Here is a 26,840-nt window from a genome sequence, read left to right as displayed (position 1 = left end):
ACAAGGGACACAGGTGTGTTTTAGGAGACCTGGGTGTTTCTCCTTTAGTGGATGGGTATGCAGAGAGGGACCAAGAAATACTAAACAGGACTCTTACGATGTCAAGCATTAGGGACTCTGGGACAAGAGATGCTGGAACTGGGAAGTTGGGAGGGTTTCAGTCTGGCTCTTTCTGCCTCTAAAGGAGCTTCGGGGCCTCAGCCAAGTTCACATTAGAAAAAAAAAAAGAGGATGAGGAGGAAAGGAAAAGAGAGGAAGGAAGGAGAAGAAACAACAAAGGACTAACAACGTGCATCACACGTGGTGAGGGGAAGTACCGTTTCTGAAAGCTCCCCTGATTTATATATACTGTATAAATGGCTCGGTTGCAACATAAAAGATTTCTTTTCTCCTTTTTTTAAAATTTTTTATATTTTTCCGGAGCCATGCCCCAGAAGCCTTGAGTAAGTGGACTCCAAAAAGATTTCCTAATGTGGTCAAAAAGTATGAGGAACTCGAAAAGTTTGAGAAAGTTCCCTTAGGTAGAAGCTTCTCATGTACGATGAGTAAGTGAACACGGCAGTGAATAAATGAATGAAAGAGGTGCAGCCCAGGCCCGGGGCCAGGAGCAGCCACATTCCCAGGACGGGCAGGGACGCACCTTTAGCACCTTCCTCTTCCTCCATCTTGTTGCTGTCTTCCTCCTCCTTTATGATCAGCCGGCCATCAGCGCTCACTTTGAAGCCATGGTCCTTCTTCCTGCCCTGGCTGGGCCCAGGCTGTGTGGCTGGGGTGGCAGAGTTTGGCATGAGGAGGGGGAAGGCCAGTCCCAACCCAATTCACACCCTCACCGTGACCAGCATGCCTGGCTCTGGGCCCCCAAATGGGTGCTTCCCAGATCCTGCCCACAGACCTGCCACAAAAGCCACCCTCTACCCACCACCCGAGAACCTGGCACCAAGGCTTACCTAGGACTCGCTGGGCCACCTTGGGATCCAAGAAGTTGAGGGGCTCATCGCCACCACCCTCCTTCAGCCACGCCCGGCTCCTCTGCCGAGCCAGCTTCCGCTGCTCCTTGCCCCGGCTTCTTTCCTCCTTCTCACTGTCCTCCTCATCCTCCGAGTCAGCCAAAATCTCTTCGATGCTAAGGACAGAGAAGCCCCACGTCAGAGCACTCCTGTGAGTCAGGGGTCAATGGCGCACTGCCTGGGCAGGCTTTGAGTTGGGGAGACCGGGACCCCAGGGCCCTCCCATGGTCTTACCTGTCACCTTTGCCCTGGGCAGGCTCCTCCTCCTCGTCCTCCTCCTCCACGTCAGCCTGGCTCAAGGCACGGTGCCGCTTGGCCCGGGACTCAGCTTTCCGGATGTTTACCAGGACTTTGTGGTACTCCTGCGGCAGCAGCCCCTTCACCAGGTCAAACCTGAGGGTGGCAAAGGGCTGGTGAGAGGCCCTGGCCAGAGAGCACTGCCCAGAGGTCGGAGGAGCCACTGGAAACACTCAGCTCCTCACCAGCTCCACCCCCGCCCGTGTGCAGCACACAGACCCGAACTTGCGGATGAACTTGGTGAACAGGTTCCGGAGCTTCATGCGGAAGTGCCGCCGCATGTCGTCTGAAAGCTTCCCGATGGCTTCCATCTGTCGGCAGAGCACTGGGGTTTTAGGTGGAGGGCAAGCCTTCCACCCCGTCCCTCTCACGGCTGTCCAGACCAGGGGCACAGGACCACCCAGCTAAGGGGGAGGATCAGAGCTGCCCTTGGTCCAGTCGTGCTCCTATGATCTGGGCAGCCCCCATCTTTCCCACAAAGCCTCCTTCAGGACACAATGCACCCTATCAAGATGACAGCGTTAGTCTTCTGAACAGTGCATGGCACTCTACATACATGCTTTCACTGGATCCTTAGAATAACCCAATGAGATACATACTATCATCCAAAATTTACAGATGAGGAAACTGAGGCAGAGGGTTAAGTGGCTGCCAAGTGGCCACAGAGGCACGAGCTCAGCCCAGGTCTACCTAATCCCATGGCTCCCACTTTGCCGCCAACACCACCAGTCTTGGTCCCACACATCCCTCCTGTCGCACTGCATCACTCTCTGGCTCAACTCTTCTCAAGCCTCCACCCGGCCGGGCTGGGTTCTGTGTGTGGGTGGCAGATCTTATCTGCAAGTGCCTCCCAAGGGGGCTGAGGGGGCCCAACCACCCTTTGAAGGACTTCTCTACGTTCTCACAGCCCCACAAAAGTCACTGCTCTCGCCATCCTCCCCGTCTCTGGACCCCCGCTAGGCTGCAGGCCCTGGTGGGCAGGGGCAGCACCTGCTGATGCCCATCATCAGCCCCTCCTGTCTTGAACCCAAAGCCAGACCCGAAGAAGATATGCAAGGGGGACCTGGAGGCCTGATGTGACTCAACCCAGCAGTGCAGGGGGCTCAGAGGACTGTCCCAGCCTGCAGCAAGCCTAGGTTAGGCTCCCCTTGGACAGGAGGTGGCCAGGGACTCAATGCCAAGGGGTTCTTCAGACCCTTCTGCAGCCCAGCTGGGGGTGTTCAGAGGAACCTCCTCAAACTAGGAAGGTCAAAATGCAGCAAGGGGGAAGGCAAGGTGAGGGGCCCCGCAGGGGGAGAGCCCAGAGCCTGAGTCCCAAGCCTTGGGGTCTGTCCCAGGGCTGCTACTGACTAGCACCATCACCTTGGAAATCTCTGGCCTCAGTTTCCCCACCTGTACCATGAGGGGTGGCCTTGCCCACTTGTCTTTGCCCTGCAGAACTCTTGTTTCCATGGAGGGCTTTGGGGGTGATAAGAGGCAGCCTGGGCACCGAGCCTGCTCCTAGCCCCCACTGGGTTGGCATTCCCCTACGGGTCCCTTCCAGGGCTCCTTGATAACCTTCTGGCTAAAAAAAAAAAGTGAGACTTGCTGGACTTGAAGCCCACCCACCGGGCCCATGCTGGCAGCTCAGAGGCCAGCCTGCTGCCCACTGTGGGGCACGGGGGCACTCACCACCAGCTGTACGTGCTTGGCCAAGTGTACCACGTCCATGACAACCACTGCCACCTTGATGAAGCCCAGTGCAGACTTGACCACGTCGCGGGTGCGGGAGGCCAGGAGCAGGCACACGTTCTCCAGCAGCTGTTCCACCGTGCTGGTCCCCATCAGACCTAGGGCAGCAAGGGGGCCACGGTCCCAGACACCCGAACCCCACCCAGAACCAAGACCCCTCCATGGGGAAGCAGCAGCTGCCAACTGCCCTGCCAGGTCACATGTCAGTAGGAGCTGCCACTGGGAGCCTTTTTATGTGCCCAGCGTGGTTCCGCAGAGTGGCCTTTGCTCCTTTAGCCACCCCGGAGGTAGGTGCTATTTCTCTCCCCCATTTTAGCAAGAAACTGAGGTTCCAAGAGGTCAATAAAGTTGCTCAAGGTCTGGTGAGGTTGCCAAGAAGCAGGACTAGGACTAAAACCAGGGCGCCCTCCTCTCAACCACTCTGCAGTGGGACGCAGGGCAGCTGGACCGCACAGCTGCACCGTGGGTGGGGGTGGTGTGAGGAGGGCACCCGAGCACAGCCCTGCAGGAAGGGAGACAGGGGCAGGCTGGGTGGGGTGCTGGCTCTTCTTCCTCCCTTCTGGCACCTTTCCCCAGTTCCCACAGCCACCCTGTCCTGACCTTTTGGGCATTTGCCAACTGTGAGGGCTTCCCAGGCCTTGAAGGAAATAAGCATTTACCTTTAAACTCGAAAAGGAGGTGGGTCAGGGCCAGGATGCTGCAGCTGACCATGGTCACTGGGCCCACGAGGCCAGGGTAGATCAGGACGAGGTAGCGCTGCAGGGCCTCTGGGGGCAGAGACCAGGGCAGGTCAACCAGGACAGGGCCCGCCAGGGAGGGGGACCCAGGGCCAGGGCAGGGAGCTCCCTCCCCCTTTTCTTTGAGGATGCTTTGAGGGGGACTCCCCCCAGCTTGAGAGAGCGTCCACCCCCAGCCTACATCACCAGGGCCTCACCTTCCTGGTTCGAGTCAAACCGCAGGAAAGCGCAGCCCATCTCCACAAGCAGGGCAAAAGCGTTATTTCGTGCACCCACCGACACCTCCTTGGTGCACAGGATCACCTGGCCAAGACAGCCCCATTAGCACACACTCCCAGAGCTGGCCTAGCTGGGGTTGGGCCCTGAGGCAGAAGGGGCAGGGAAGGGCACCCACGTGCCCAGGCAGTGAATCATGCCAACCCCCAGCCCCATGAATCCCTTCCCTGGATCCTGACATGCACTTGGGAGCCACACTCCAGGGACCCCCCCTAAAACACACATACCCCCCTCACCTCCGGGACGAGGGCAGCGATGAACTCCTCGTGCTCAGCTGAGAGCTTCTTCACAATATGTATGAGGCACTTCAAGCGGGGCTGCGGGCAGGGGGCTAACAGTCAGGACCCCTCAGTGTTACCCCCATGCCCCTAATCCTCTACTGGAGTAGAGGCTCCTTTCCTGGAGTTGCCTGGCCTCCCCTGGCAGAGCAGGTGGCCCCAGGGCCCTCACCCTCTTGGCGGGCGAGGATGTGCTCCGCAGCGAGTCCAGCAGGGTCTTCTTCAGGTCTTCCAGGTGGCTCTGCACGAAGCGGGCCCCAGGGCCCTGGGGGCTGGCACACACCTCCTCCAACACTCGGTAGGCCTTCTTCTGTACCCCGTGGGCCTTGCTCTGGGAGGGTGCATGGTGGACAGGGACAGGTGAGGAAGGGGCTGGGGCTTCACTCCCATCCAATGCCATTCAGAGCATCAGAGCACCCACTGTGAACTGCGGCAAGCACTGGTGGGCTTCAGAGCAGAAGCCAGCCTGCCCACCTGGGGCTCAGGAATCTGGACAGCGAGTGGCTAGCTCCTGTCCAGGAACAGGGGCGGGGAGTGCTGCAGGACGTGAAGCCAGCCCAGCCCTCCGACCCATCAAGCGCCACACACTCCAGCGGCCTGAGCTCACAGCGCCTGGCGCACACCACAGCCTGAGCACCTACTGATCTGCCTAGCGGAGGTCTTCTCTCCTTCTGTGCCTGATTCCTTGCTATGCCAAAGTAGCTCTTAATTGCTACACCCAAGGCACCTTTCCTGAGGTGAGGTGGCCCTGCCCTGGACTACGGTGTGCACCTGCATGTCCCACCTAGAGCACTTCTCACACTGGTAGTAACTGCTGTGAAACTGTGCCAGCTGTCAGGGGCCCCTGCTGAGCTGAGCTCTGCACAGTTGCTAGCCACAGTGGCGAGCATTTCAAGTGGAGAAGCTGACACGTGCAGGCACAGACCAAGCCTGTAATATCTGGGACCCTTAGCGTAGGGAGGGCCTAGTGAGGGAACCGGGAGCAGCAGCATGGCCTTGGTCCTACAACAGACACCTCAGCAGCTCAGGCCTGAGCACAGCTGTGTATTTTAGTCACTTTGGCACCCATGTGACAGATGGGCTAGACAGGGTATAAGGAGAAGCCACTGCAGGAGAAAGCAGACAGGGACCTCATCGTGGGCAGTGGCAAGGGAAGAAGGGGAGAGAGTCCCCACCTTCCCAGGAGCCCCATCTCCCCCACCCGTCTCCCCCAGGCATGGCTGGGTGGGGCTCCAGCCTCGGAGGCTCACCTCTAGGTAGGGCCGCATGGTGGAGTAGAGCTTGCTGATGGCAGCTTCGTCAGCATGAGGAGCCAAGGCCACGACCAGGTCCAGGACAGACAATCTGCTCAGGGGCAGGAGACCAAACAGGGGCTTGAGGGAAACCCAGAGCCCAGGAGAAGGGCCCGGACTATCCGTGTTCTTATGTCTACTGGGTACGGGGAGGTGGGAGACAAGGTGAGGACAAGGGGCCTCGAAGGAGCATGTGACAGTAACTATAGCCGAGCACCTCAGCAAGCAGCCATGGTGTACCAGGCCCTGTTGCAGGTGTTTCACCTGTGCCAACTCCTTCAGCCCTCACAGCACCCTGGTGCAGGTACTACTACCATTCCCGTTTTGCAGATGAGGACTCAGAGCCAGAGTGGGTAAGTAACCTGTGCAAAGTCACACAGCCCGTAAGTGATGAAGCTGGGACTTGACCCGGGGCAGTGTGTCTCCTGGGTCCTCATTCCTCCCTAGCAGGCTCAAAGGCCTCTCCAGGAAGGAGGAACTAGTTAGGCCTCTCCCGGAGAGACAGTCACTATCAAGACTTTCCCCAATAACTCCAGAGTGAATCCACAGGGCTTCTGGTGAGGCCCCCGCCAGCCCCCGTGGGCAAGCTGTGAGCACGTTACCTAGTGAAGTCGGAGCTGGCAGGGTCAAGCACCTTCTCACTAGCTTTCTCCAGGAAACCATTCACCAGCTGGCAGCACCAAGGGGATGAGAAGGAGGGCGGGAGGGTGTTGTTGAGGAGAGAAATACAGAGCAACAACAGCAGCAGCTCCCAGAACAGCCTCCCCACCATTCAGAAGCCTCCAGCCCAGCCTTAGCCACAACCGCTGGTATGTGGTCCTGCTCTACAGGTGGCGGAGACCCAAGTGAGCCCTGGTAGGCAGGGCCCCCGCCGACACTCCGGCCACCTGAGAGCAGTCCTCTCCTCCCTCCCTCCAGCAGCTACCTGACACTCGGTTATGGTGAGGTACGTTTTGATGGTTTCCAACACAGCCCGGCGAGGGGTTGGAGTGTCCCCAGCTGCAACAGGTTGCCCGTACAGGTTGAAGAGGATGGGCAGAAAGTTCTTGGCAAAGCGGCTCACTTCGGCACAGTCAGACTCTGTCAGGAGGACCAAAGTTTATATTAAAGGGACAAGACCCTCATTAGTGTAGTGGTGAGTAAAACAAACAAACAAACAAAAAGACAACAAAAAGGGACAGGAGGTGACCCTGCCTCAATGGCTGCTGGAGCACTGTAGCCGGGAGGCCTTCTCTTAGGGGACACCGTGGCAGGATGTGGAACCCATGAATTTGGGGCATATCTGTGACAGGAGGGGCTGGGGCCAGGGCAGGGAGGAAAAAAGTGCCACAGCGGTCCGTGCTCCTCTGTGGCTCCTATCCTGGGGGCCAGCAAAGAGCCAGCCGCAAAATGAAGCCTCCGACGCTGACTGAGCCCATCTGCAATGCTGTCAGCACAGTGGGAGTAAAGGGGAGAGAGAAGGGGTGGTCTTCAGTCCCTACTAACTCCTCAGGTCCCCAGCTGAGGCAGCAAAGGATGCGCCACAGAGGCTAGTTTCTGCGGCTCTGCCTGGCAGGGAGCATAGTAGACAGTGGGTAGGGCCTGGGCACCTGGGTCATCCTCTCCCCACTCCCCACCCCCAGGGCCCAGAGCACACACCCACCTGCCTCACAGCCCTTGGTGATGAGGGTACGCAGGGCCTGGCACACGGTGACCCTCAGGTCTGGGCGCTCACTGATGGCCATGCCCAGCGTCCGTGCCAGCCCTTTGAAGGAAGTGGCCACGTCCGTGGGCCTCGTGCAGAACCCAGGCAGGAGAGTCCAGATCTGGGGATGGAGGAGAAGATAAAGGGGAGTGACACCCAGCAACCGGTGCCACTGCACTCTCCTACCCACACCCCACACCTGACCCTTACCTGCCACTGGAGCGTGTCGTAGATCTTGGACTCCACTGTCCTGCCTGCCTGGGCCAGGTCCATTGCTGGAGCATGAGACAAGGACACAGTGTGACCCTGGCACCCTCCTGGCCAAATGGCCTCACTTCATCAAAGTCAAACTAAGAGCCCAATGATGAGGACAGGAATATGGGTGATTTCCCCTCCCCATAAATTCAACAATAATAACTGTTGATTCTAAAAAGCTGAAATAGACCTATAGAAAACAGAAAGCAGATGTCTCTCCATGATCTCACTCCCACAGGATGGCCTGTTTCTTGTGACTTCATTCTTATACTTCTTTATTTTTTTATTATAATTTTTTTTGTTTTAAGAAATGAGGTCTCACTCTGTCACCCAGGTTGGAGTGCAGTGGCATATCATAGCTCACTGAAGCCTCAAACTCCTGGGCTCAAGTGATCTTCCTGCCTCAGCCTCCTGAGTAGCTGGGACTACAGGTGTGCACCACCACACCCAGTTTCTTATACTTGTTTAAACAATGCACTTTTTAAAACATAAACAGAACTGTACTATACATATATTGTTCTGTACCATTGTGTACTTAACGATGAATAAAGGTGGTAACATTTACTGAAACACTGTGTGGCAGGCCATGTGAAGTGCACTTTATGTGATTATTTCATTTGCTCCCCATAGCACAATCATCCCACCCCTTCTGCAGACGAGAGGAAGACCCTGGGAAACTAAGCGAACTTGCCCCAACTCACCAGATTTGGAGTGGCTGAGCTGGGATTCAAAAGTCACCATCTACTCAACTTGCCCATCCCTACCTCACGGCCTCTTTCTTTCTAACAACTACGCCGTATTCAGACTGGGGCTTTACCCTAACTGATTTAACCAGAACCCTACCGAGGGACATTTGGGTAGTGTCTGATACTTCGCTAGTATAAATCACACTGTTGGGAACATAAATTGGTGTGTACTTATCTAATTATTTCCTCAGGACAGACACCTACGTGAAGTACTGGCAGGACAATGAGAGTGCACAATGGAACCTTGAGAACCATGCCAGGGCTTACAGGTAATGTTAACGACCCCTGTTTTAGGGGTTCATCTGTACTTTCTTTGATGGGCCTATATTTCTATTGTATATAGAAGAAAATGTTTTTTTTTAAATATCAGGGAAAAAACTTTAAGTCAAGTTACTCATACATGAACTGTAATTCCAATTGAGTAAAAATATAATATTCTTTTTACACACAGAAAAAAATGGAGAGGAAAATACATTAAAATTGTAGTAATTATTTCTGGGTGGAGAGATTGAATGGTTTTTACTTTCTTCGTTAAACACTTCCTGTATATTCTACAAGACAATGTTTGAAATCAGGAAACCCGACCCTAGAGCAGTGTTTCTCAATCTTGACACTATGGACATTTTTGGCTAGATAATTCTTTGTGGTGTAGGTCTGTTCTGTGCACTGTAGGGTGTTTAACAGCATCCCTGAGCCTCTACCCACTAGATACCAGAGCACCCCTTCCCCAAATGTCACAACCAGACATGTCTTGGGCATTGCCAAATGCCCCCAAGGCAGCAAAATCACCCCCTATAGAGAACCACTGCCCTAGACTGGGGACAGCAAAATTATTCTGTAAAGGGCCAGTATCTTAAGCTTTGCAGACCATATGATTTCTGTCATAACTACTTAACTCTGTCATTAAAAAGTAGTATAACAGACAATATGTGAAAGAATGAATGTAGCTGTATTCCAGTAAAACTTTACTTACAAAAACAGGCAGTGGGTGAGATAGTTTACCAACCCTGCCCTAGATCCTCAACATCCAATGAAAACAGAAGTTCCGGGAGTCATCACCAGGCCACAACATGAGAGCCAGGGCTCTGCCTGTCCCTCATGCAGGCTTGAGTCTGCTTAACACAGGACGTGTGTGTAAACAGAGAGGGAAGGCCGAGCTCCTGAAGGGATAAAACCTGTGCCTCAAGGGAGAGGGGAGGGCCTGAGGATACGCAGCCTGAGGAAAGAGCATCTCAGTGGGTAATAATCACCTTCAAATACCTAAGAATGCCCATATTTTCAAAATGTAATACATATATAAAAATATAAATTATATGGTCATGTGTCGCTTTAATGACGGCGATGTGTTCTGAGAAATGTGTCGTTAGGCGATTTTGTCATGTGTGAACATCAGCGTGCACTCGAACAAACCTAGATAGTGTAGCCTCCTACACACCTAGGCCGTGTGGTGAAGCCTACTGCTCCTAGGCCACAAACCCATACAGCATGTTACTGTACTGAATACTGCAGGCAGCTGTTTAACACAATGGTAAGTATTTGCCTATCTAAACAAAGAGAAGGGACAGTAAAAATATGGTATTATAATCTCACAGGACCACCATCGCTGACTGAAACACCACATGGTGCACCTGTGTGTGTACACACCGTGTGTGGGTGTGTGCACATGCACACGTGTGTATACACACAATACACCTACAGGTGTATAAAAGTCTATCTCAAGGACTCTCACGGGGAGGAAGGGCCACAGCTGTTCTTTATGCTCCAAAGGGAAAGAACAAGACCCCAGCGGTGGAGGCTCCACACAGGAGGGCCCAGGTCTGCACAACGGGGCAGAGCTCTGTCACAGGGAGGTGACATGTGGCCATGCCTTGGAGCAGAGGGCTGGGAGAGCCCCCTGAGAAGGGTACTTGAGCACTGGCTGGCCACCACACCTGCTTAGTGGAGGGATGCTGCCACATGTCCTGAAGGCTGGCTGTGTTGGACTCAGAGCCTTTCCAGACCCCGTCAGCTCCAGGACTGGGGGCGCCCAGGGTTGCACACAGGCAAGGGTCCCATACCTCTGCTCTTTAAGGTGTTGGCCAGGGGCAAGAAGTAGGTGGTGAAGAAGCCAAGTCGAGTTTCCTGGACATGGTCCCGGATGACGGGCAGCAGCCAGCTCCTCGGGAAATCCAGAGTCTCTCTGGGAGGAGGCAGGGAAGAGCCCAGTGAGGAAGAGGTGACAGCTGGAGGGCAGCGTACCCAGCAGCACAGCCCTGCTGAGCTGAGGAGCAGCAGGGCCCTCCTCCAGCCCTCCTGCTGACACCTGCATAGCCCACAGAGACTTTAGTCTTCTCCTCCTTGTTCTTCCAGAAAAACAAGCCATCAGGCTCTCCTGGGGTTCGTAGGCAAGCCACCCAGGGTCACACTTACTCAGAGCCATCGATTTCCAAAGGTACTGCTTGTAATACCACCTCGGGCCCCATGCTGGTCACCGCAGCCCCCACTGCCTGGTCCAGAGCTGCCGTGTGGGGGAAATGAGGGGAGAGGCGCAGGTCACACAGGGACTGGAGGCACTGGAGCAAAGAGGTGAGAGGTCACACATCAAGACCAGCTCAAGAGGAGAGACCCATGCCTGAGACCAGGCCGGTCTCCAAAAGGATGAGGTCAGGATTCTGGGCCCAGGTCAAGTGCTACACCAGAGGGCACAAACTGACAACCCAGCTAACTTACCATGTTTACACCCTCCCTAAGGCCCAGGATTTCACAAAATTGTTTCATTTAACAACATGTGAAAAACGGTAAATTTCATATAAATGTAGATTTCCAATTTATCTTAAATGGGATGGTCTGGCAAAGGCAGACCCACATGTGACAATCAGCAAATTAGCAGGCACTGAGCAGACAGAGCTGCACATTCCAGTTCCCCACGGCCCCCCAGACCCCCGCCAGCCTCCCTTCCCACAGACCTGCCTGGCCTCCTGTAGGAAGCTGAGTGGGCTGACCTCATCTATTAGGGCCCAGGCCAGGCCTCTCAAGAGACACTCTGCCCTCCTGGTGTGGCCCTTTTCTCCAACACACAACAGGAGAGAGTCAGTGAGGAAGGCCCCAGAGGCTAGGAGCTACTCCACCTGCTGATGAGGGGCCTGTCCTCAGGTGCCCACCCTCTCCCAGAGCTGGGGTCTGCTCAGGATCCCTGGGTGACCCCTGATCCTTAAGTGGTTTACTCTGCACTGGACTAACCTCCCTGGGCTGTTTAAAACATCAATATAGGAAATTTAGAGAATTAAAAATTAAAAGGGGTGGGGATAAGGGAGACTCACCAGGCTCCCTAAGTTCCAAAAGCATTAATTTCAGCAACGACTGGTGACCAGGCAGTAGCAGGGGGCACCTCCCAGCCCTCTTTCTGGCCCTCCCACATTGGCCTAGTCACCTTCCAGGAGACCCTGTACCTGGCACCTGCTACAGCACCGTCAGGGCAGGGGTGAGGCGTGCAGAGGTAACAGAGACACATGCCTACTGCAGGAGCCCCCAGTCCAAGGGCCAAGCACCATGCCCAACTCACCTTCTTCATCACAGGATGGGCCTGCCTCCCACACACCTCAAAGAAGACACGTAACAGCTGCAACACTGAGCTCCACGCTGCGTGGAATTTGTACATCAGGCCCTCCTCCGCTGCCCTGCCAAGTGAGCAGGCACAGTCAGGGCCACACCACCTTGTGCCCCATGGGGAAAAGCCAGCAGCCCGCACCACGAGCTGCAGACCCCAGCTGGCCAGCAGGGGTGGGGCCCCAGGAAAGGCAAAGGAAGAGAACTACCATTTATGAAGTATCCACACTGCTCCTTAGGCTAACAGTTTAATTTACATAATCTAATGCTTAAAGAAACCTGTGAAGTCATTATCTATCCCATCTTCAGATGGGGAAACTGAGGCAAAGAGAGATTAAATAACCTGCCAGGGTCACTCCACTAGTAACCACACTGGGTCTCCAGAGCCCGTGTGCTATCACTGCCCCATGCCTTCTCCATCTGACCTCAGGTTGGAGGAAAGGGTAGGAACACGTGGCCTGGGCAGAAGAAGAGCTCTGGCACCTCCCAGGCTGTGCACACCTTGGTCTACTCCGTCTCCCAAAGAAGCAGAGCCCCCTGGAGTTTCTAGGCAAGAATGGCCAATGGGAGGCAAACTAGGGAAGGGGTGAGGTGGAGCGGGGTGGGGGTAGTTCTACTTCTTGAGTCTTCCTGAAACTTCATCCCAGATGTAGCCACAGGAAAGAGGCCTATTTCCCCATGAGGAACAGTAACCAAAGCAGCACACCTTGGAGCTGTGTAGACACACCCAGAGGAAATACCAAGGATCCCAGCCCCTTTCCCAGGATAACTCAGGGGTGCTTGTTGTTCTGAGGTTCCTCACTGCCCTGCTGGGAGTGTGAAGGTGGACAGTGGCCGTGTCTGTGAATGGTCCCTCTTGCAGGTGTGGACAGCAGCACAGCACATGAATGGGAGAGCAGACTGTGGTCAGGCTGCCACTAGTTGGGTAACCTCAGCTTTCCCATCTGCAAAATGGGGTTAGCACCTGTCTCCTAGCACTCAGGGCTTACTAGTAGTTTATATTTATTGAATGCGTAACTGTTTTTCTGACAACTTCAGATGTATTACTTCATTTAATCCTCACCTCTCTGCTGTTCACCTTTAACTAATGAGGATGCTGAGGTAGAGAGGTAGAAGAACTTGCTCCAGATAACTGGAGGTTATAAGCCATAGAGCTGGATTCAAACCCAGTGGGCTCCAGAGTCCACACTCTTAAGCACCACACCATGGCACCTCTCTTGCCGTATGTGCTCCTGAAATGTGGTAGGTGCTTGAATCTGCAGTAGCTGCTCTGGCAATGTCCAGTAGGCGCCTAAAATCCCACAAAGCGCCTGGCACTGGAGGCATGGCCCACAGTAAGTGAAAAGTAAAGCACTTGTCATTACACAGAAATTTCTTTTTTGAGACAGGGTCTTTCTGTTACTCACGCTACAGTGCAGTGGCACAGTCATAACTCACTGTAACTGCAAACTCCTGGGCTCCAGCAATCCTCCCGCCTCAGCCTCCCGAGTAGCTGGGACTACAGGTGCGCACCACTACACCCAGCTAATTTTTTTTTTTTGTAGAGACAGCATCTCGCTTCGTTGCCCAGGCTGATCTCAAACTCCTGGCCTCAAATCATCCTCCCGCTTTAGCCTCCCAAAGTGCTGGACTATAGGTGTGAGCCACCACACCCAGCCATTACCCAGAACTTTATACAAGGTGCCCCTCATCCCCTCCTAACGCAGACACCATATTCTCACCTGAACATCTTGGCAATGGACTGGGCAGGGCCTGAGGCCGAGGAGGTGATGGAGCCAATGTCGGCCATGTGGGGAGCCACACATTCTTTCAGGATCTCCTGCAGAAAGAGGCCACAGACTATCTGGGCACAAGGCAGCCCCCTAAGACCACTCATCCCTCCCACGCGAATGCTTCCTAAAGCTTCTCAAAGGCTTATCTCCCACTGTGAGAACCTCCTCCCCGGGACTGAGTGCTGGCAGAGACAGGCAGCCCACAGAACCTCCTGTGCTCTCTACTCCTCAGCTGAAGCTGCAGTACCTTGAGGCTCTGGGTGGCAGCTGTCACCACCTGCACGTGCGGGGAGAGGAGGCAGGTCATCGCAGTTCCAAAGAAGCGAGGGAGGTGGCCCAGCCCCAGGTCCCGCTGCAACCTGTGAGCACAAATGGTTTCTGTGGAACCTGCCCCTGAGCCTTGGGGATTCAGCTCTCAGATGGCCCAGATCCGAAAACAATCACTGGTCTGCACGGCTCTATAGGGCCCTTCTGGTGGGTGATTTAAAAAAGCTACTGTCATTCAAGTAATAACTACACGTAGTAAAAAATTCAAACATGTCTTCAGGGTGTAATATGAACGGCATGCCTTCCTTAACACACCCCTCCTCCAGCCAAACCCTTAGATGAATTTCTCAGAAGTTTTTATGCATATATTAACATAAACATACACAATTAACAACAATTGCTAACATTTATATAACACATCATACACCAACCATTGATACAACAACATACATTAATTCATTTAAACCTTACAACTAATGAGGTAAGTCCTATTACAACTCCTATTTTATAGATGAGGAAACAGACACAGAGAAGTCAAGTAACTCGGCTGAGGCCACACAGCTTGGTGTAGTGGGCTCAGGCTTCACACACTGGCAATCTGGTTCCAGAGTACACAAACACAACTAATCACACCACACCTGCTGTCTCTACCTTGCTTTTTCTCAAACTATCTTAGAGTTCTTTCCATATTAGCATATACACATCTACTTCAACTATTTCTAACGGTGGCATGGCATTTTACTGTTTATGCTTAACTACTCCCCTGCAGGACATTTAGGTTGACTCAGCATGTACTTGGGGTCAGAGCAGAACGTGGGAGCCCCTCAGCTGTGGGAAGACAGACCCAGCATGGCGGAGCCACAGGGCCCTGCCCGCATGCAAGTAACCAACTGACTACCGTATACTCATTTTCTTCTCTTTCTTATTCTGGAAACATGGAATTACTATTAAGTGGCCGGGCCCCGATCCTAAATATACACAGACACACGAAGCATAAACTAGGTTCACGAAGACTATGAAAGGCAGAGAAGGGACCCATTAACCCAGGTGGGGGCAGAGTGGGGCCTCGGAAAGCGGATGTCCTCTGGCAAGGAAGCCAAGTGCACAGGATAACGCAGCCAGGGAGAGAGAAGAATCAGAGTCAAACTCGGGCCTCAAGCTGGAGCGCGGTACTCGCAGCCTGCCTTGCTGCTCCTCACAGCTAGCTGGTAAACGCTCTGGCAGGAAAGGAATCAGAATCAAACTGGCTAAAACGGGCTATGCTATCCTACCCTGGGCCTCAGGAAAATAATAGCTGCCTGCAGCACACTCGCCACGGGGATGCCGCCAGTCCCTGTCCGCAGGAAGCTGATCAGCCCCTCCAGCTTCCGGCTCAGTCCCTCCCTTCTGCATCGCAGGGCAGGTAGCCTGGCCTAAGGCTCTGTGACACCCCTCCACCTGGTCCCTACCTGACCAGGTTGACATGGGCTTTCTCCATGACCTTAAGCCAGGCCAGCAGGGGTTGTAAATCATTCTCACTGGGAACGTAGTCGTACAAGGCCTAGAAGGGGGACAGGGAGTAAACAGGTGACTGAGCAAGTGTGGTCAGCAGCCCCAACAACCATGACCCCTTCCCACCCGCAGGACATCAGCAATGTCCCAGTGATAGGCCCATGCGGGAGACCCTGGAGCTCACAGCTCCCTTGGCTTTCCCAGCTCCCGCCTTTCCCTGCTCCGTGAATCTCCCCTAGTTCTGATTCTTTAGGAGAACAGCCCCTAGGAGTAGTGGGGCACAATGGGCCACACACCCCTTTGTGAGTCTGACAAAAGCCAGAGCCTTTCTCTGAAAAAATACACGGGTGCACACATACATTTTGCAAGCAATTTTGGGGGGTTTATGCTCCCCCTCCCAAAATCCAGCCAGAGATCTCTAAGGCTGAGCACCCTGCCCAAGGTGTCTGTGAACACAAAGCCATGCTGAAATCATTTATTAAAGCTAACTAGGTCAAGAGTCAGGGCCCATCTTCCAGGACCACTGATGTCACTTTGATAGCTGGTCTCCTTTCTGCCTGTCTGTCCACTGGCCTCCTCCACTCAGGCAGCGGAGCCCATTCAATTGCACTCTGCAGACAGGTAGCAGGGCCGGCACCCCCAGCACAGCCACTCAAGCCTCTTCCCCAATAATGTCCCTCCCCTGACAGTCAGGCCTCACCGTGATGATCTGAGCGTTGAGCTCTGCCGACAGGGTGCTCAGGCTGGGCTTGGCGTGGAAGAGGCTGTGAAAGGCCTGCATGGCACAGGCTGTCACCAGCTGGAGGAGACACACAGGCTTAGAGGAGACTTGCACAGCCCACTGCTGCTCTGGACCCCTGACCTCCCACTCCACCCAGTGGGCTTGAAGGGAACTAAGGACCCCCAAATCTGAAAACATGCCCCCAACACCCAGAAACTCTGGGGACTATCACTTCAGTAAGACATAGCAGTCACTGAAAAAACTTTTTTTTTCTTTTTTTTGAGACAGAGTCTCACTCTGTTGCCTGGGCTAGAGTGAGTACCGTGGCGTCAGGCTAGCTCACAGCAACCTCAAACTCCTGGGTTTCAGCGATCCTACTGCCTCAGCCTCCCGAGTAGCTGGGACTACAGGCATGCGCCACCATGCCCGGCTAATTTTTTCTATATATATATTTTAGTTGGCCAGATAATTTCTTTCTATTTTTAGTAGAGACAGGGTCTCGCTCTTGCTCAGGCTGGTCTCGAACTCCTGACCTCGAGCAATCCACCCGCCTCGGCCTCCCAGAGCTAGGATTACAGGCGTGAGCCACCGCGCCCGGCCCTGAAAAAACTTTAAATGACTTAAAAGACAAACATAAACAAAATGTTTTTTGACATAATGGCCAAGAAAGCAGGCTACAAACGGTCCATATACTGTAACTACAGCTGCATTTCTATGTATTTTTTAATGTTTGTCTATCCAAAGAGAAAATGTTTGAAAAGATACACAGTAAGTCATTTACACTGTTTACCTTAGGAAATGGGATTTGGAGGGAAGGAGATTTTTACTTTTATACTTCTAAATTTTTTTTCCTTTTAAATAATAATCACATTATTTATATAATCCAATTTAAAAATATGTACAAGAGTAAACACTACAAGAGAACATACAGGGCCTTTGACACTAGTGGGGGATTGGTTCTGAGACCCTCCCATGGACGGCAAAATCCACTGGTACTCAAGTCCCTTATATATTTTTTAAAATTTGTATTTATTTATTTTTTAGAGACAAGTTCTCACTATGTTGCCAGGCTGGACGACCCTAACCCTAACCCTAACTCCTGGGCTCAGGTGATCCTCCTGCCTCACTCTTGAGTAAATGGGACTACAGGCTCAGGCCACCATGCCCGGGTACAAGTCCCTTATATAAAATTGCAGAGTATTTGTATATAACTTGCGCACATCCTCCTGTATACTTTAAATCATGTCTAGACTACTTCTAACGCCTATTACAATGTCAATAGCTGTTATACTATGTTGTTTAGGGAATAATGACACACAAAAAAGTCTGTATATGTTCAGTACAGATGTGACCAACTATTTTTTCCTCAAATATTTTCAATCCAAGTTTGGTTGAATCCACGGATGCAGAACCCATGGATATGGAGGGCCAGCTGTATAAAGACTTACAGAATTGTGCTAGGACGGCAGAAATACAGGGGATCATTTTTAACGTATCTTTAAAGCTGCTATACAGATTTATTACTGAGCAAGTAAAAAAATATGGTATAGAGTAAAAAAAATATGGTATAGAGTAGAGAGAGCTCGAGGGGAGGGGTTACCAGTTCATCACAGAGCCAACCTCAGTCTGTCCTAATGTCTGAGGTCAGCTTCCAACTGGACAGGACTCTGAAATGGCCCAGCCTATCCCAACACCGTGGATGACCTGGTGTCCTCTGTTTTAGCCTCAGAGCAGGGTTGAGGCAGGGAGACCCCAGGCCCCACTTTTTGTCTAACCAGTGAGTTCCCTAAATGCCACCACCGTGGGGCCCCCTTCCTCCAGCTCTTGGGCCTGAGCTCACCACATGGCTCAAGGTCATGACCCTGAGGAGAGTCTCACTGCAGCTCTTCACCAGGCCTTCTGGGAAGCAGGGCAGCAGGTCCTTCAGGAGCGTCAGCATGTGCAGCGTGGTGGTGGCCTCCTTGGAACCTGGCAGACAGAAGGGGAGTTGAGACACCAGCCCACTCTCTGCAGCTGGCCCTGTCCTTCTCTGCCGGCCACCACCTCCCATCTACCCGCCCTCAACCTGGCTTCCCCACCTCCAGATTTCTCAATCTCCTGGATACAGAACTTGGCGGTAGACATAGCAGCAGGATGATGGGCAGGGGCCTTTTCACCAAACATGAATTCACTGCCCTTGAGGACTGAGCACACTCCATGCTGGGCAGCCTTCCGGATCTGAGGGGCAAGGAGAGCGGAACAAGGCCAGGTCAGCATTCAACCAGCACCTTGGGTGTTTGGCACCATCAGCTGCCAACAAGCTTTGACTGAACAGATATACTCAACGTGATGCCTGGGCCTTCACGTGTATAGAATCCTGGGCTGTGAGGCAAGACAAACTTTTCTGCTCAAACCCCTGCTGTACTACCAACTCACCGAACTGCCTTGAGCCAGCCCAACTGCTTAAACTCTGAGTTTCAGTGTCCTCATCTTTAAAATAGGGATTTATTGATTCATCTATCATCTGGCAAATACTGAGTGTCCACCAAGCCAGGCACTGCTCGAAGCACTGGCAAGCCGGCAAGCCGGCAGTGAACAGAGCAGACAGCTCACATTCTACTTGGGAGGCAGAAAACAATCAAATACACACCAGCAGGTAAAAAGGACTGCGTAGACAAGTAAGCAGGGGCTGTTACTTTTCACAGGGCAGTCAAGAAAGTGTCACTCCAGTGAAGTGACATTTCAGCAGACACTTGAAGAAGGCGAGGAAAAGATCACGTGGACACACAGGGAAGGAGGCATGAGACTATCCGGGATGACAGTGCTAACGCTGTGGTTCTGTGACTGTTACTGTCATTGCACGTTTGCTGCCCTACATTTCTGGAGGAAACAGAGTAAGGAGCCCCCACATAGCACCAGGCCTGAGAGGAACACTAGAGTCTCCCCACAGCCTATAGCAAGGTTGGTATTAATATTATCCCCATTTTACAGTTAGGAAGCTGAGGCTCAACAGATTAAGTAACTTGCTCAAGGTCACACCACAAGCATGAGTCCAGGACCCAACTCAGGTCTGTGCGACTCCAAAGCCCTCCTCCCCCAACTGTGCAACCCTCCCTGTCAAGGTAAACAGCCATGTCGGGAGACTCATGTGTAAACACGTCACTGACTTATGTGGCGCCAGAGGGCCAGAGATTCAGAAGGGCCTGACAGCGAACACCATCCCGGAGAAAAGTGTCCTTCACTTTCTAGATCTAAGCAGATGAGGCCTGAGGCAGAAAGCAGAACCTTGGGCAAGACCCCAGCACTCAGGACAACCTCCCCAAGGCCACTCAAACAGGCTAGCCCTGTCTGGGCTGGGGACGAGGGGTAGCTTTGCCACTCCTCCACACCATTGTCTGGGGACCTAGCCATCTCACCTTGGGCTTGGTGTGCACGGTGAAGCTCAGCAGCCCGTGGTACACCTGGAGGGTCACAGGGTAGCCCCAGGCGTCCAGGTCTTGCTTCCGCAGAAGGGTGGCCAGGCAAGAGAGAACCTTGAAGAAGAAAGTCAGAGTCCCTCAGCTCCACCAGCCTCATTCAGAAGGAAAACGAGCTCAGGTTCTCCAGAAAATCCCAAAGGAATCTATCCAAGGATCCTGAGTGCTAAATCCCTCCCAGGGGAGCATCCAAGCTTTAACCAAATCACATGGGCTCTGGAAGACTCCCGGAGGGAAACTAAGCCCCACGCACTAACCCATCGGAGGACAGAGGTGGAGCCGCTGCTGGCCTGGGCTGACATGATATCCATGAAGGCTTTGGAGGTATCAGAGAACTTCTTAATGAGCACAGGGCTGGGAACACTGTGGAGAGAAAACAGAGACGGTCACCCCAGAGGGGCCTCTGAGAGCAGCCCCTTGTGGTACAAAGGAGGAAGCTGGACAGAGGCAGGGGCACTGTGGCCCAGTCACTCATCCACTGAGCAACAAAGGCAGGATGGGAGCCCACCCTTCCTGACGCCAGCTCAGGGTGCTTTCCACCCCAGTGCCTGCCTCCCTCACCTTCCCCACTGCCCACGCTCTGTTCCACCCACAAGACAGGCTCTCACAAATTCACACCAATCTTCTCTCCACCTCCCCCGGCTGCAGGTCTCCAGACAGCCTGGGGCCAACATTCCACCCCATTCCTCCTGTCCCACTCATGCCCCAGGGCTGACCCCTCCCCAGGCGCCAACACTCCCACTCCCTGATGTAACAGGGCCCAAGTCATGCCACTGCTGTAGAATGCCACCTGATACACAAGTATCTTTTTAAAATTTTTATTTCACTTTTAAATTTCTAATTGTGGCAAAATACACATAAGATAAAATTTACCATGTTAATCACCATTTTTTAAGTATACATCTAGTATTGTTAAGTATATTCACACTGTTGTCCAACCAATCTCAAGAACTTTTTCATCTTACAAAATCAAGTACCTTTTTTAAAAAACAATTCCCTGATCCTATTTCTCCTGTCCACACTCCCTTCTCCCCTCTACAAAGAGACTCAGGGTTCAAACAGGGGCCAGGACTCACCGCTTCAGGACAAGGTTCAGCAGGTAAGCTACGGCAGCCAGAGACTCCGGGGACTCCACTGCTTCCATTGTTGTCATCTGCGGGCCAGATCCAGGGGGTGTGAATGGAAGAAACAGATAAAACATCATGATGGGCAAAGAGGAAAGAGAAGGGGTGTGGAGAACCATGTGTCCTGCAGAGCAGTTATGACCAGGAGCCATGGTATAAGAAGTTCAAATCCAAGCTCAACCACTATGTGACTGGGCTAGTAAATAAACCCGTGACTCAGTTTCTTCTTTTGTAAAATAGGGATAATACTATATACCCTATAAGTTGCTGTGAGGTTTAATTAATATATGTAAAATATGTAAAATACTGCCTGGCACATATATCATGTCATATATTGTCATCTAATTATTTCAGTATTCTAGAGCAGAGGTTGGCAAGCTTTTTGGTAAAGGGCCAGAAAGTAAATATTTTCAGCTTTACAGACCACATACAGTGTCTATTGTATGTTGTTCTTTTTGTGTGTGTTTTAACAACCCTTTAAAAATGTAATAACTATTCTTAGCTCTGAGACTGTATAAAAATAGGCCATAGGTCAGATTTGTCCCCGGGGCCAACGTTTGTCAACCTCTGTTCTACAGCAGTGGTTCTAAACGTCTATGCCCTTAACAATTATTGAGAACTCCCCCCAAATAGGTTTATGTAGGTTATATCAATGTTTACCATATTAAAAATTAAAACTGAGCAATTAGTAAAACACAAGAATACACAAACAATTCTATTATCAGCTGTCAAAACAATGTCATCACATTATCATGTAACTTCTGGAAAACTCTATGGTATACTTATGAGAGTAAAAAAGTAAATGATGTTCAAGTATAATTATGGAAATAACTTTGACCTAGCCAGCCCCACAAAAGGGTCTTGGAGACCCCCAGACCACACTTTAAAAATCATTTTTTGGCCAGGCACGGTGGCTCATGTCTGTAATTCTAGCACTCTGGGAGGCTGAGGCGGGAGGATCGCTTGAGGTCAGGAGTTTGAGACCAGCCTAAGCAAGAGCAAGACTCTGTCTCTATTAAAAATAGAAAAAATCAGCTGGGCGTGGTAGTGCATGCCTGTAGTCCAAGCTAAGGGAGGCTGAGGCAGGAGGATCGCTGGAGCCTAGGAGTTCAAGGTTGCAGTGAGCTGATGGCACCACTGCACTCTAAAAAATAATGCAGCAAATACCAGTAGCCTTACCAACCCACTTAAAAATGACTAAAGCACTTTCATCCAGTGAAGGTTGTCCTTCTCTGGTCCCACATGCCAGGGGCTCTTCTCTCCTCTCAGGAGCCTGCAAAACCCAGTGCTCTGAACACCCACCTCCAAGTGACACCCACTCACCAGAGCAGCAAAGTACTCAGTCTCCGTCTCCTTCCCTCCCTGGGAGCGAATCACCTCAGTGACAGCAGCCAGAACAGCACAGATCTGCAAATGAGGGAGAAAGCACCTATGACATAACTTAGACTTAACCCCACTGCAAAGTAGCCTTTTTTTCCTTGCTCCTTCACAAATTAAACTCCTGATAAAGCCCAGAGACAGAGAAGATATGCAGCATTCAGAGCTGGGGCACACACCACACGGCCTAGTAAATAGGAAGACTTGGAACATGTTTTCTAAAATTCCATCTTTTAGGACTCTGTCTCTTATATAAAAACTGAATGGGTGTGCAAACATTTATGTACAAGTATGTTCACTGAAGCAACAAATTGGAACAACCGAGCAGCCATCAACAGGGGATGAATAATGTACTACAGCTGTCCCTTGGTATCATGGGGGATTGGTTCCAGGATCCCCACAGATACCGAAATCCAACGATGTTCAAGTCTCTTATATAAAACTTCGTAGTATTTGCATATAAGCTTTGCAATCCTTCTGTATACTTTAAATCATTTCTAGATTACTTATAATACCTGATACATGTAAATAGTATGTCAATAGTTGCTATACTGTATTGCTTTATTTGTATTATTTTTTATTATTGTGTTTTTTAAATTGTTTTTTTCCCCCAAATATTCTCAACCTGTGGTTGGTTGAATCTATGGATACAGAACATGCGGATATACAGGGCTGACTGTATTATTACATAATAAATAATAATAGATTTAAATACTGCATAATCATTGAAAAGAATGAGGAACAGCTACATATGTTAATTTACAAACACTGTTCAGTGTGGGGAAAAGTTGCAGAACAATGGATATAAAATAATCACATTTCACTAAACCTAAATACCAAAATGTGGGTAAAAAATATTTTAAAAGGATGGAATAGTAATGTTGACAAGAGGCTAATGAGCACTTGAAATGTGGCCAGTGTGACTAAAGAACTGAATCTTTCATTTTTCAATTTTAATTAATTACATTTAAAAAACTAATACTTGATCCAGTTATTGAAAAACATGTATTTGGAATAACTTGGGTATGTGAATCTACTTTTATAACTGTAAATGTTATGAACTCTCGGCCGGGCACAATGGCTCATGCCGGCAATCCTAGCACTCTGGGAGGCCGAGGCAGGAGGACAGCTTGAGCTCAGGAATTCGAGACCAGCCTGAGCAATAGCGAGACCCCATCTCTACTAAAAGTAGAAAAAAGTAGCCGGGCATGGTGGTGCGTGTCTGTAGTCCCAGCTACTCGGGAGGATGAGACAGGAAGATTGCTTGAGCCCAAGAGTTTGAAGTTGGTATGAGCTAGGCTGATGCCACGGCACTCTAGCCTGGGCAATGGAGTGAGACTCTGTCTCAAAAAAAAAATTATGAACTCTAAATACATACAAATCAAGTATTTCCAATGAAAATTTAGCATCTAAGTAAAGGTGTATGAGAAAATTACACACTAGATTTTGAATACTTGGTATAACACGTTTCATTTTTTATACCTGGGTGATTATCAAAAAGACAAAAAATAAAACATCTCATTTTTTATATTGATTATATACTGAAGTGATAAAATTTTGGAGATACTGAGTTAAATAACATATTAAGATTAATTTCACCAATTTTTTTTTTCTTAAATGTGGCCATTAGAGAACTTAAAATTACACATGTGCTGGCATTACATTACTATTGGACAGTGCTGGTCTAGGAAGATACACAATGACCCATTACCAGTAGCTACTGTGAAGGAGTCAAGTTGGGGGAACTGTCAATATCACATTTTATCCTACTCACATCATGTTGGTATCATTTAGAATTCTGACATTTTTCATTTGGACAATCAGAAATATAAATATATATAACATTAAAATACAAATAAAATAGTAAAAGTAAATACAATTTGGTTCTTGCTAGATAAAACATTTTTTAACAACTGTTCGGCCGGGCGTGGTGGTTCATGTCTGTAATCCTAGCACTCTGGGAAGCTGAGGTGGGAGGATCGCTTGAGGTCAGGAGTTCGAGACCAGCCTGAGCAAGAGCAAGACCCCATCTCTACTAAAAACAGAAAGAAATTACCTGGACAGCTAAAAATATATATATATAAAAAAAAATTAGCTGGGCATGGTGGCACATGCCTGTAGTCCCAGCTACTTGGGAGGCTGAGGCAGGATTGCTTGAGCCCAGGAGTCTGAGGTTGCTGTGAGCTAGGCTGACACCATGGCACTCTAGCCAGGACAACAGAGTGAGACTGTCTCAAAAAAAAAAAAAAATTAAAAAATTGAAAAATAAAACCAAAAAACTGTTATTCAGCAGTAATTCACTCAACAAATGTTTCTTAAAAATATTCTGTGAAAAAGTACTGTGTTAGGTATAGTTGAGGCAATAAACATTGGAAGCTATTTCTACCCTCAAGGACGTAACACTTCATCAGGGAGATGTTCTTATAAAAAGCAGAAATTAGAACCTGCCCTAAAACGGGACACAAGGGTAGGAGAGATGACACATCATCCAGAAATACCAGCTGCTGTCACCCGAGAGCAGTCAGCCAGAGCTGGAAGAAAATAAAAGGCATGACTCTGGCTCCTCCTCACTATCCTCCCTCCTTCTGACCCTCCCTCCTACCTCCTTGTGGGCAGCCGAGTTAGACTCCCAGAAGCGCTGCACTTTGCTGAAAGTGACGTTTGTGCAGTCGGAAAGGCCACTCAGGAAGGTGCCCGAAGACCTTGCGGTGAGAGCCAGATCCACCTCTTCTTCCACAGCCATCTCAGGGGCTTCGCTTTTGCCCAGGTGCAGGGACCCTGACTGCAGCTCATTATGTAACTTCACAGCATCAACTGTCAGGTCGCTCTTTCCTGAGAACCAGAGGCACAAGGTTAGGCCCCCACTTCTACCCAAGCCTCCTTTTGGCCAAGAGAACAGAACACCCCTCGGAAACAAACCAGCCCAGTCCAGATCCCCAACACAAGAGACTAAATTCTGAACATGAGCTGCCTCATATGCCCACCGTATGCCGCCTTTAACTTGGAAAACCAAGGAGAAAGGGAATGCTCCATGTAAAAGTTTCTGCTTCCCTGTAAGTGGCGTCAGCGCTGGTGGGAGTGGGCTGGCAGCTACACTAAGGGGCCCAAGGAAATAAATGAAGGCGAAAGCGGTCTGTAAAGAGCTACCCAAGGTTAATTACAGCCATTAGTCCCAACAACTCTGACACGCGTGGTACTCTATAGACAGGACATTTCCCTACTATGAACCTCAGTCTCTGCATCTGTCAAATGGGAAGGGTGGGCCTTAACAGTGGGTTCCAAATCCAACATTCTAGAGGATGAAAGGGCCAAGGATCCTGGACCCTCCAGGGGCCTAGACCTATCCGGACCCAGCCCTGCCCAGACCCCGCCGCCGGTGCGCTCGGGTCTCGATCCTGCTACCTGAGGGCCGGCTGAAGAAGCGGCTGCGGGCGGCCTGGCGGTGGCGGCAGATGGCAGGGTTGCTGTCGCTGCTGTGGCCTTTCTTCCAGCGCTTCAATTTAGCCGAGACACCAGAAGGCAACTTCCCTGAGCGACCCATGTTGACTAAGCAGTGGCCTCAAGCGAGCTTACAGGACCGGCTTCCAGAGACGCAGAAACATGCTCAGAGCCCACGTGTGTACTCAGGCCGCTTCACTTCCTCTTCCTCTTACGACACTTCCGGATTCGCGTCCGTTACTATGGCAAAAGAGTCAACATCCGGCTTTACGACCCCCCCCCACGCCGGCATCAAAAGGGGCGGAGCTCGGGGATCCGTTGCTAGGGAGGAAGTCTTGGAGGGGGTCCGTTGCTAGGGGGAAGTCAGGGTGCTAGGGATTCTCTGGGGCTCCTACTCCAGCGCCACGATTCTTGGCCACAGGAGTGAGCCTTTTAAAACTGAAGTTCTTGCAGCTTGTAGCTCTGACTCAGGCGGTGCAAAGGCAATTCATATAACCAACGCGTTTGTACTCCAGTAATATTCTGAAATTTGAAAAAAAAGTACATCTAATCAACTGTGCAATAAAAGAAATTTAGTCTATAAAAAACTGAAGTTCTTTTGCAAATTAAATTAAAAGTACCCATATATTACTTTTGAAAGTCTAATTTCAAAAGTTAAACATAGAAAGAAATTCATTTGAGAGCCAAAACCTTGGCTGAGTGCGGTGGCTCACGCCTGTAATCCTAGTGCTCTGGGAGGCCAAGGCAGGAGGATCGCTTGAGGTCAGGATTTTGAGACCAGCCTAAGCAAAAGTGAGACTCCATCTCTATTAAAAATAGAAAAAATCAGCTGGGCGTGGTAGTGCACGCCTGTAGTCCGAGCTACTAGGAGGCTGGGGCAGGAGGATCACTTGAGCCTAGGAGTTCAAGGTTGCAGTGAGTTGATGACACCACTGCACTCCATCCAGGGCAACAGAATGAGACTCTGTCTCCAAAAAAAAAAAAAAGAAAAAAAACCTGTCAAGACTTGAAATAGTGAAAATCAGTTTGGCCTGAAAAGAGAAAAAAGCAGCCAGTGGTGTTCTACACTGGCTTTGCGATTTTCATGTATTACTGAGGATACTCAATTGCTAAGCCACCCTTGCCTCATGGCAGCACTCAATTCCCAGTTAATCCTCTGTTTTCCTAATTCTGCCTCAGAACCAGCAACTAGCCCAGAACTGATCAACACTTCCCTGAGACCCTCCTCAAAATCCTTCAGCCAGGTGGGGCCCGGTGGCTCATGCCTCTAATCCTAACACTCTGGGAGGCCCAAGGGGGGAGGATCG

General features: G+C 50.9%; 1 protein-coding gene across 2 annotated transcripts in view; it reads right to left on the bottom strand.

Annotated features, from left to right (window-relative positions):
* The window catches only part of RRP12 (ribosomal RNA processing 12 homolog), a 33,304-nt gene extending 7,529 nt beyond the window's left edge, over positions 1-25,775 (bottom strand). Inside the window, exons 1-29 of one of the 2 annotated variants that reach the window (XR_006739283.1) lie at positions 25,498-25,767; positions 24,698-24,927; positions 22,042-22,125; positions 20,671-20,747; positions 19,852-19,957; positions 19,535-19,651; positions 18,218-18,356; positions 17,980-18,107; positions 16,119-16,217; positions 15,376-15,467; positions 13,908-14,019; positions 13,610-13,707; positions 11,845-11,959; positions 10,713-10,855; positions 10,361-10,482; positions 7,513-7,577; positions 7,261-7,423; positions 6,544-6,698; positions 6,221-6,288; positions 5,577-5,670; positions 4,499-4,657; positions 4,285-4,365; positions 3,970-4,075; positions 3,695-3,802; positions 2,976-3,133; positions 1,524-1,615; positions 1,242-1,400; positions 948-1,123; positions 641-766 (exon numbers count right to left, since the gene is read on the bottom strand). Coding sequence is in view for 1 of the 2 variants with exons in the window: in XM_045568730.1 (XP_045424686.1) it covers positions 641-766; positions 948-1,123; positions 1,242-1,400; positions 1,524-1,615; positions 2,976-3,133; positions 3,695-3,802; positions 3,970-4,075; positions 4,285-4,365; positions 4,499-4,657; positions 5,577-5,670; positions 6,221-6,288; positions 6,544-6,698; positions 7,261-7,423; positions 7,513-7,577; positions 10,361-10,482; positions 10,713-10,855; positions 11,845-11,959; positions 13,610-13,707; positions 13,908-14,019; positions 15,376-15,467; positions 16,119-16,217; positions 17,980-18,107; positions 18,218-18,356; positions 19,535-19,651; positions 19,852-19,957; positions 20,671-20,747; positions 22,042-22,125; positions 24,698-24,927; positions 25,498-25,636 (3,511 nt within the window). In the remaining variant the exon portion in view is untranslated. Of the gene's footprint in view, positions 1-640; positions 767-947; positions 1,124-1,241; positions 1,401-1,523; positions 1,616-2,975; positions 3,134-3,694; positions 3,803-3,969; positions 4,076-4,284; positions 4,366-4,498; positions 4,658-5,576; positions 5,671-6,220; positions 6,289-6,543; positions 6,699-7,260; positions 7,424-7,512; positions 7,578-10,360; positions 10,483-10,712; positions 10,856-11,844; positions 11,960-13,609; positions 13,708-13,907; positions 14,020-15,375; positions 15,468-16,118; positions 16,218-17,979; positions 18,108-18,217; positions 18,357-19,534; positions 19,652-19,851; positions 19,958-20,670; positions 20,748-22,041; positions 22,126-24,697; positions 24,928-25,497 lie in introns of both variants that reach the window. The other variant, XM_045568730.1, reaches the window with a different exon arrangement.
* Between the last annotated feature and the right edge of the window lie 1,065 nt (positions 25,776-26,840).

The sequence above is a fragment of the Lemur catta genome, chromosome 14 (assembly GCF_020740605.2).
Source record: "Lemur catta isolate mLemCat1 chromosome 14, mLemCat1.pri, whole genome shotgun sequence".
Taxonomy (NCBI): domain Eukaryota; kingdom Metazoa; phylum Chordata; class Mammalia; order Primates; family Lemuridae; genus Lemur; species Lemur catta.
Note: the sequence above shows the minus strand (reverse complement) of the source record. Positions and strands in the feature narration are given on the sequence as shown.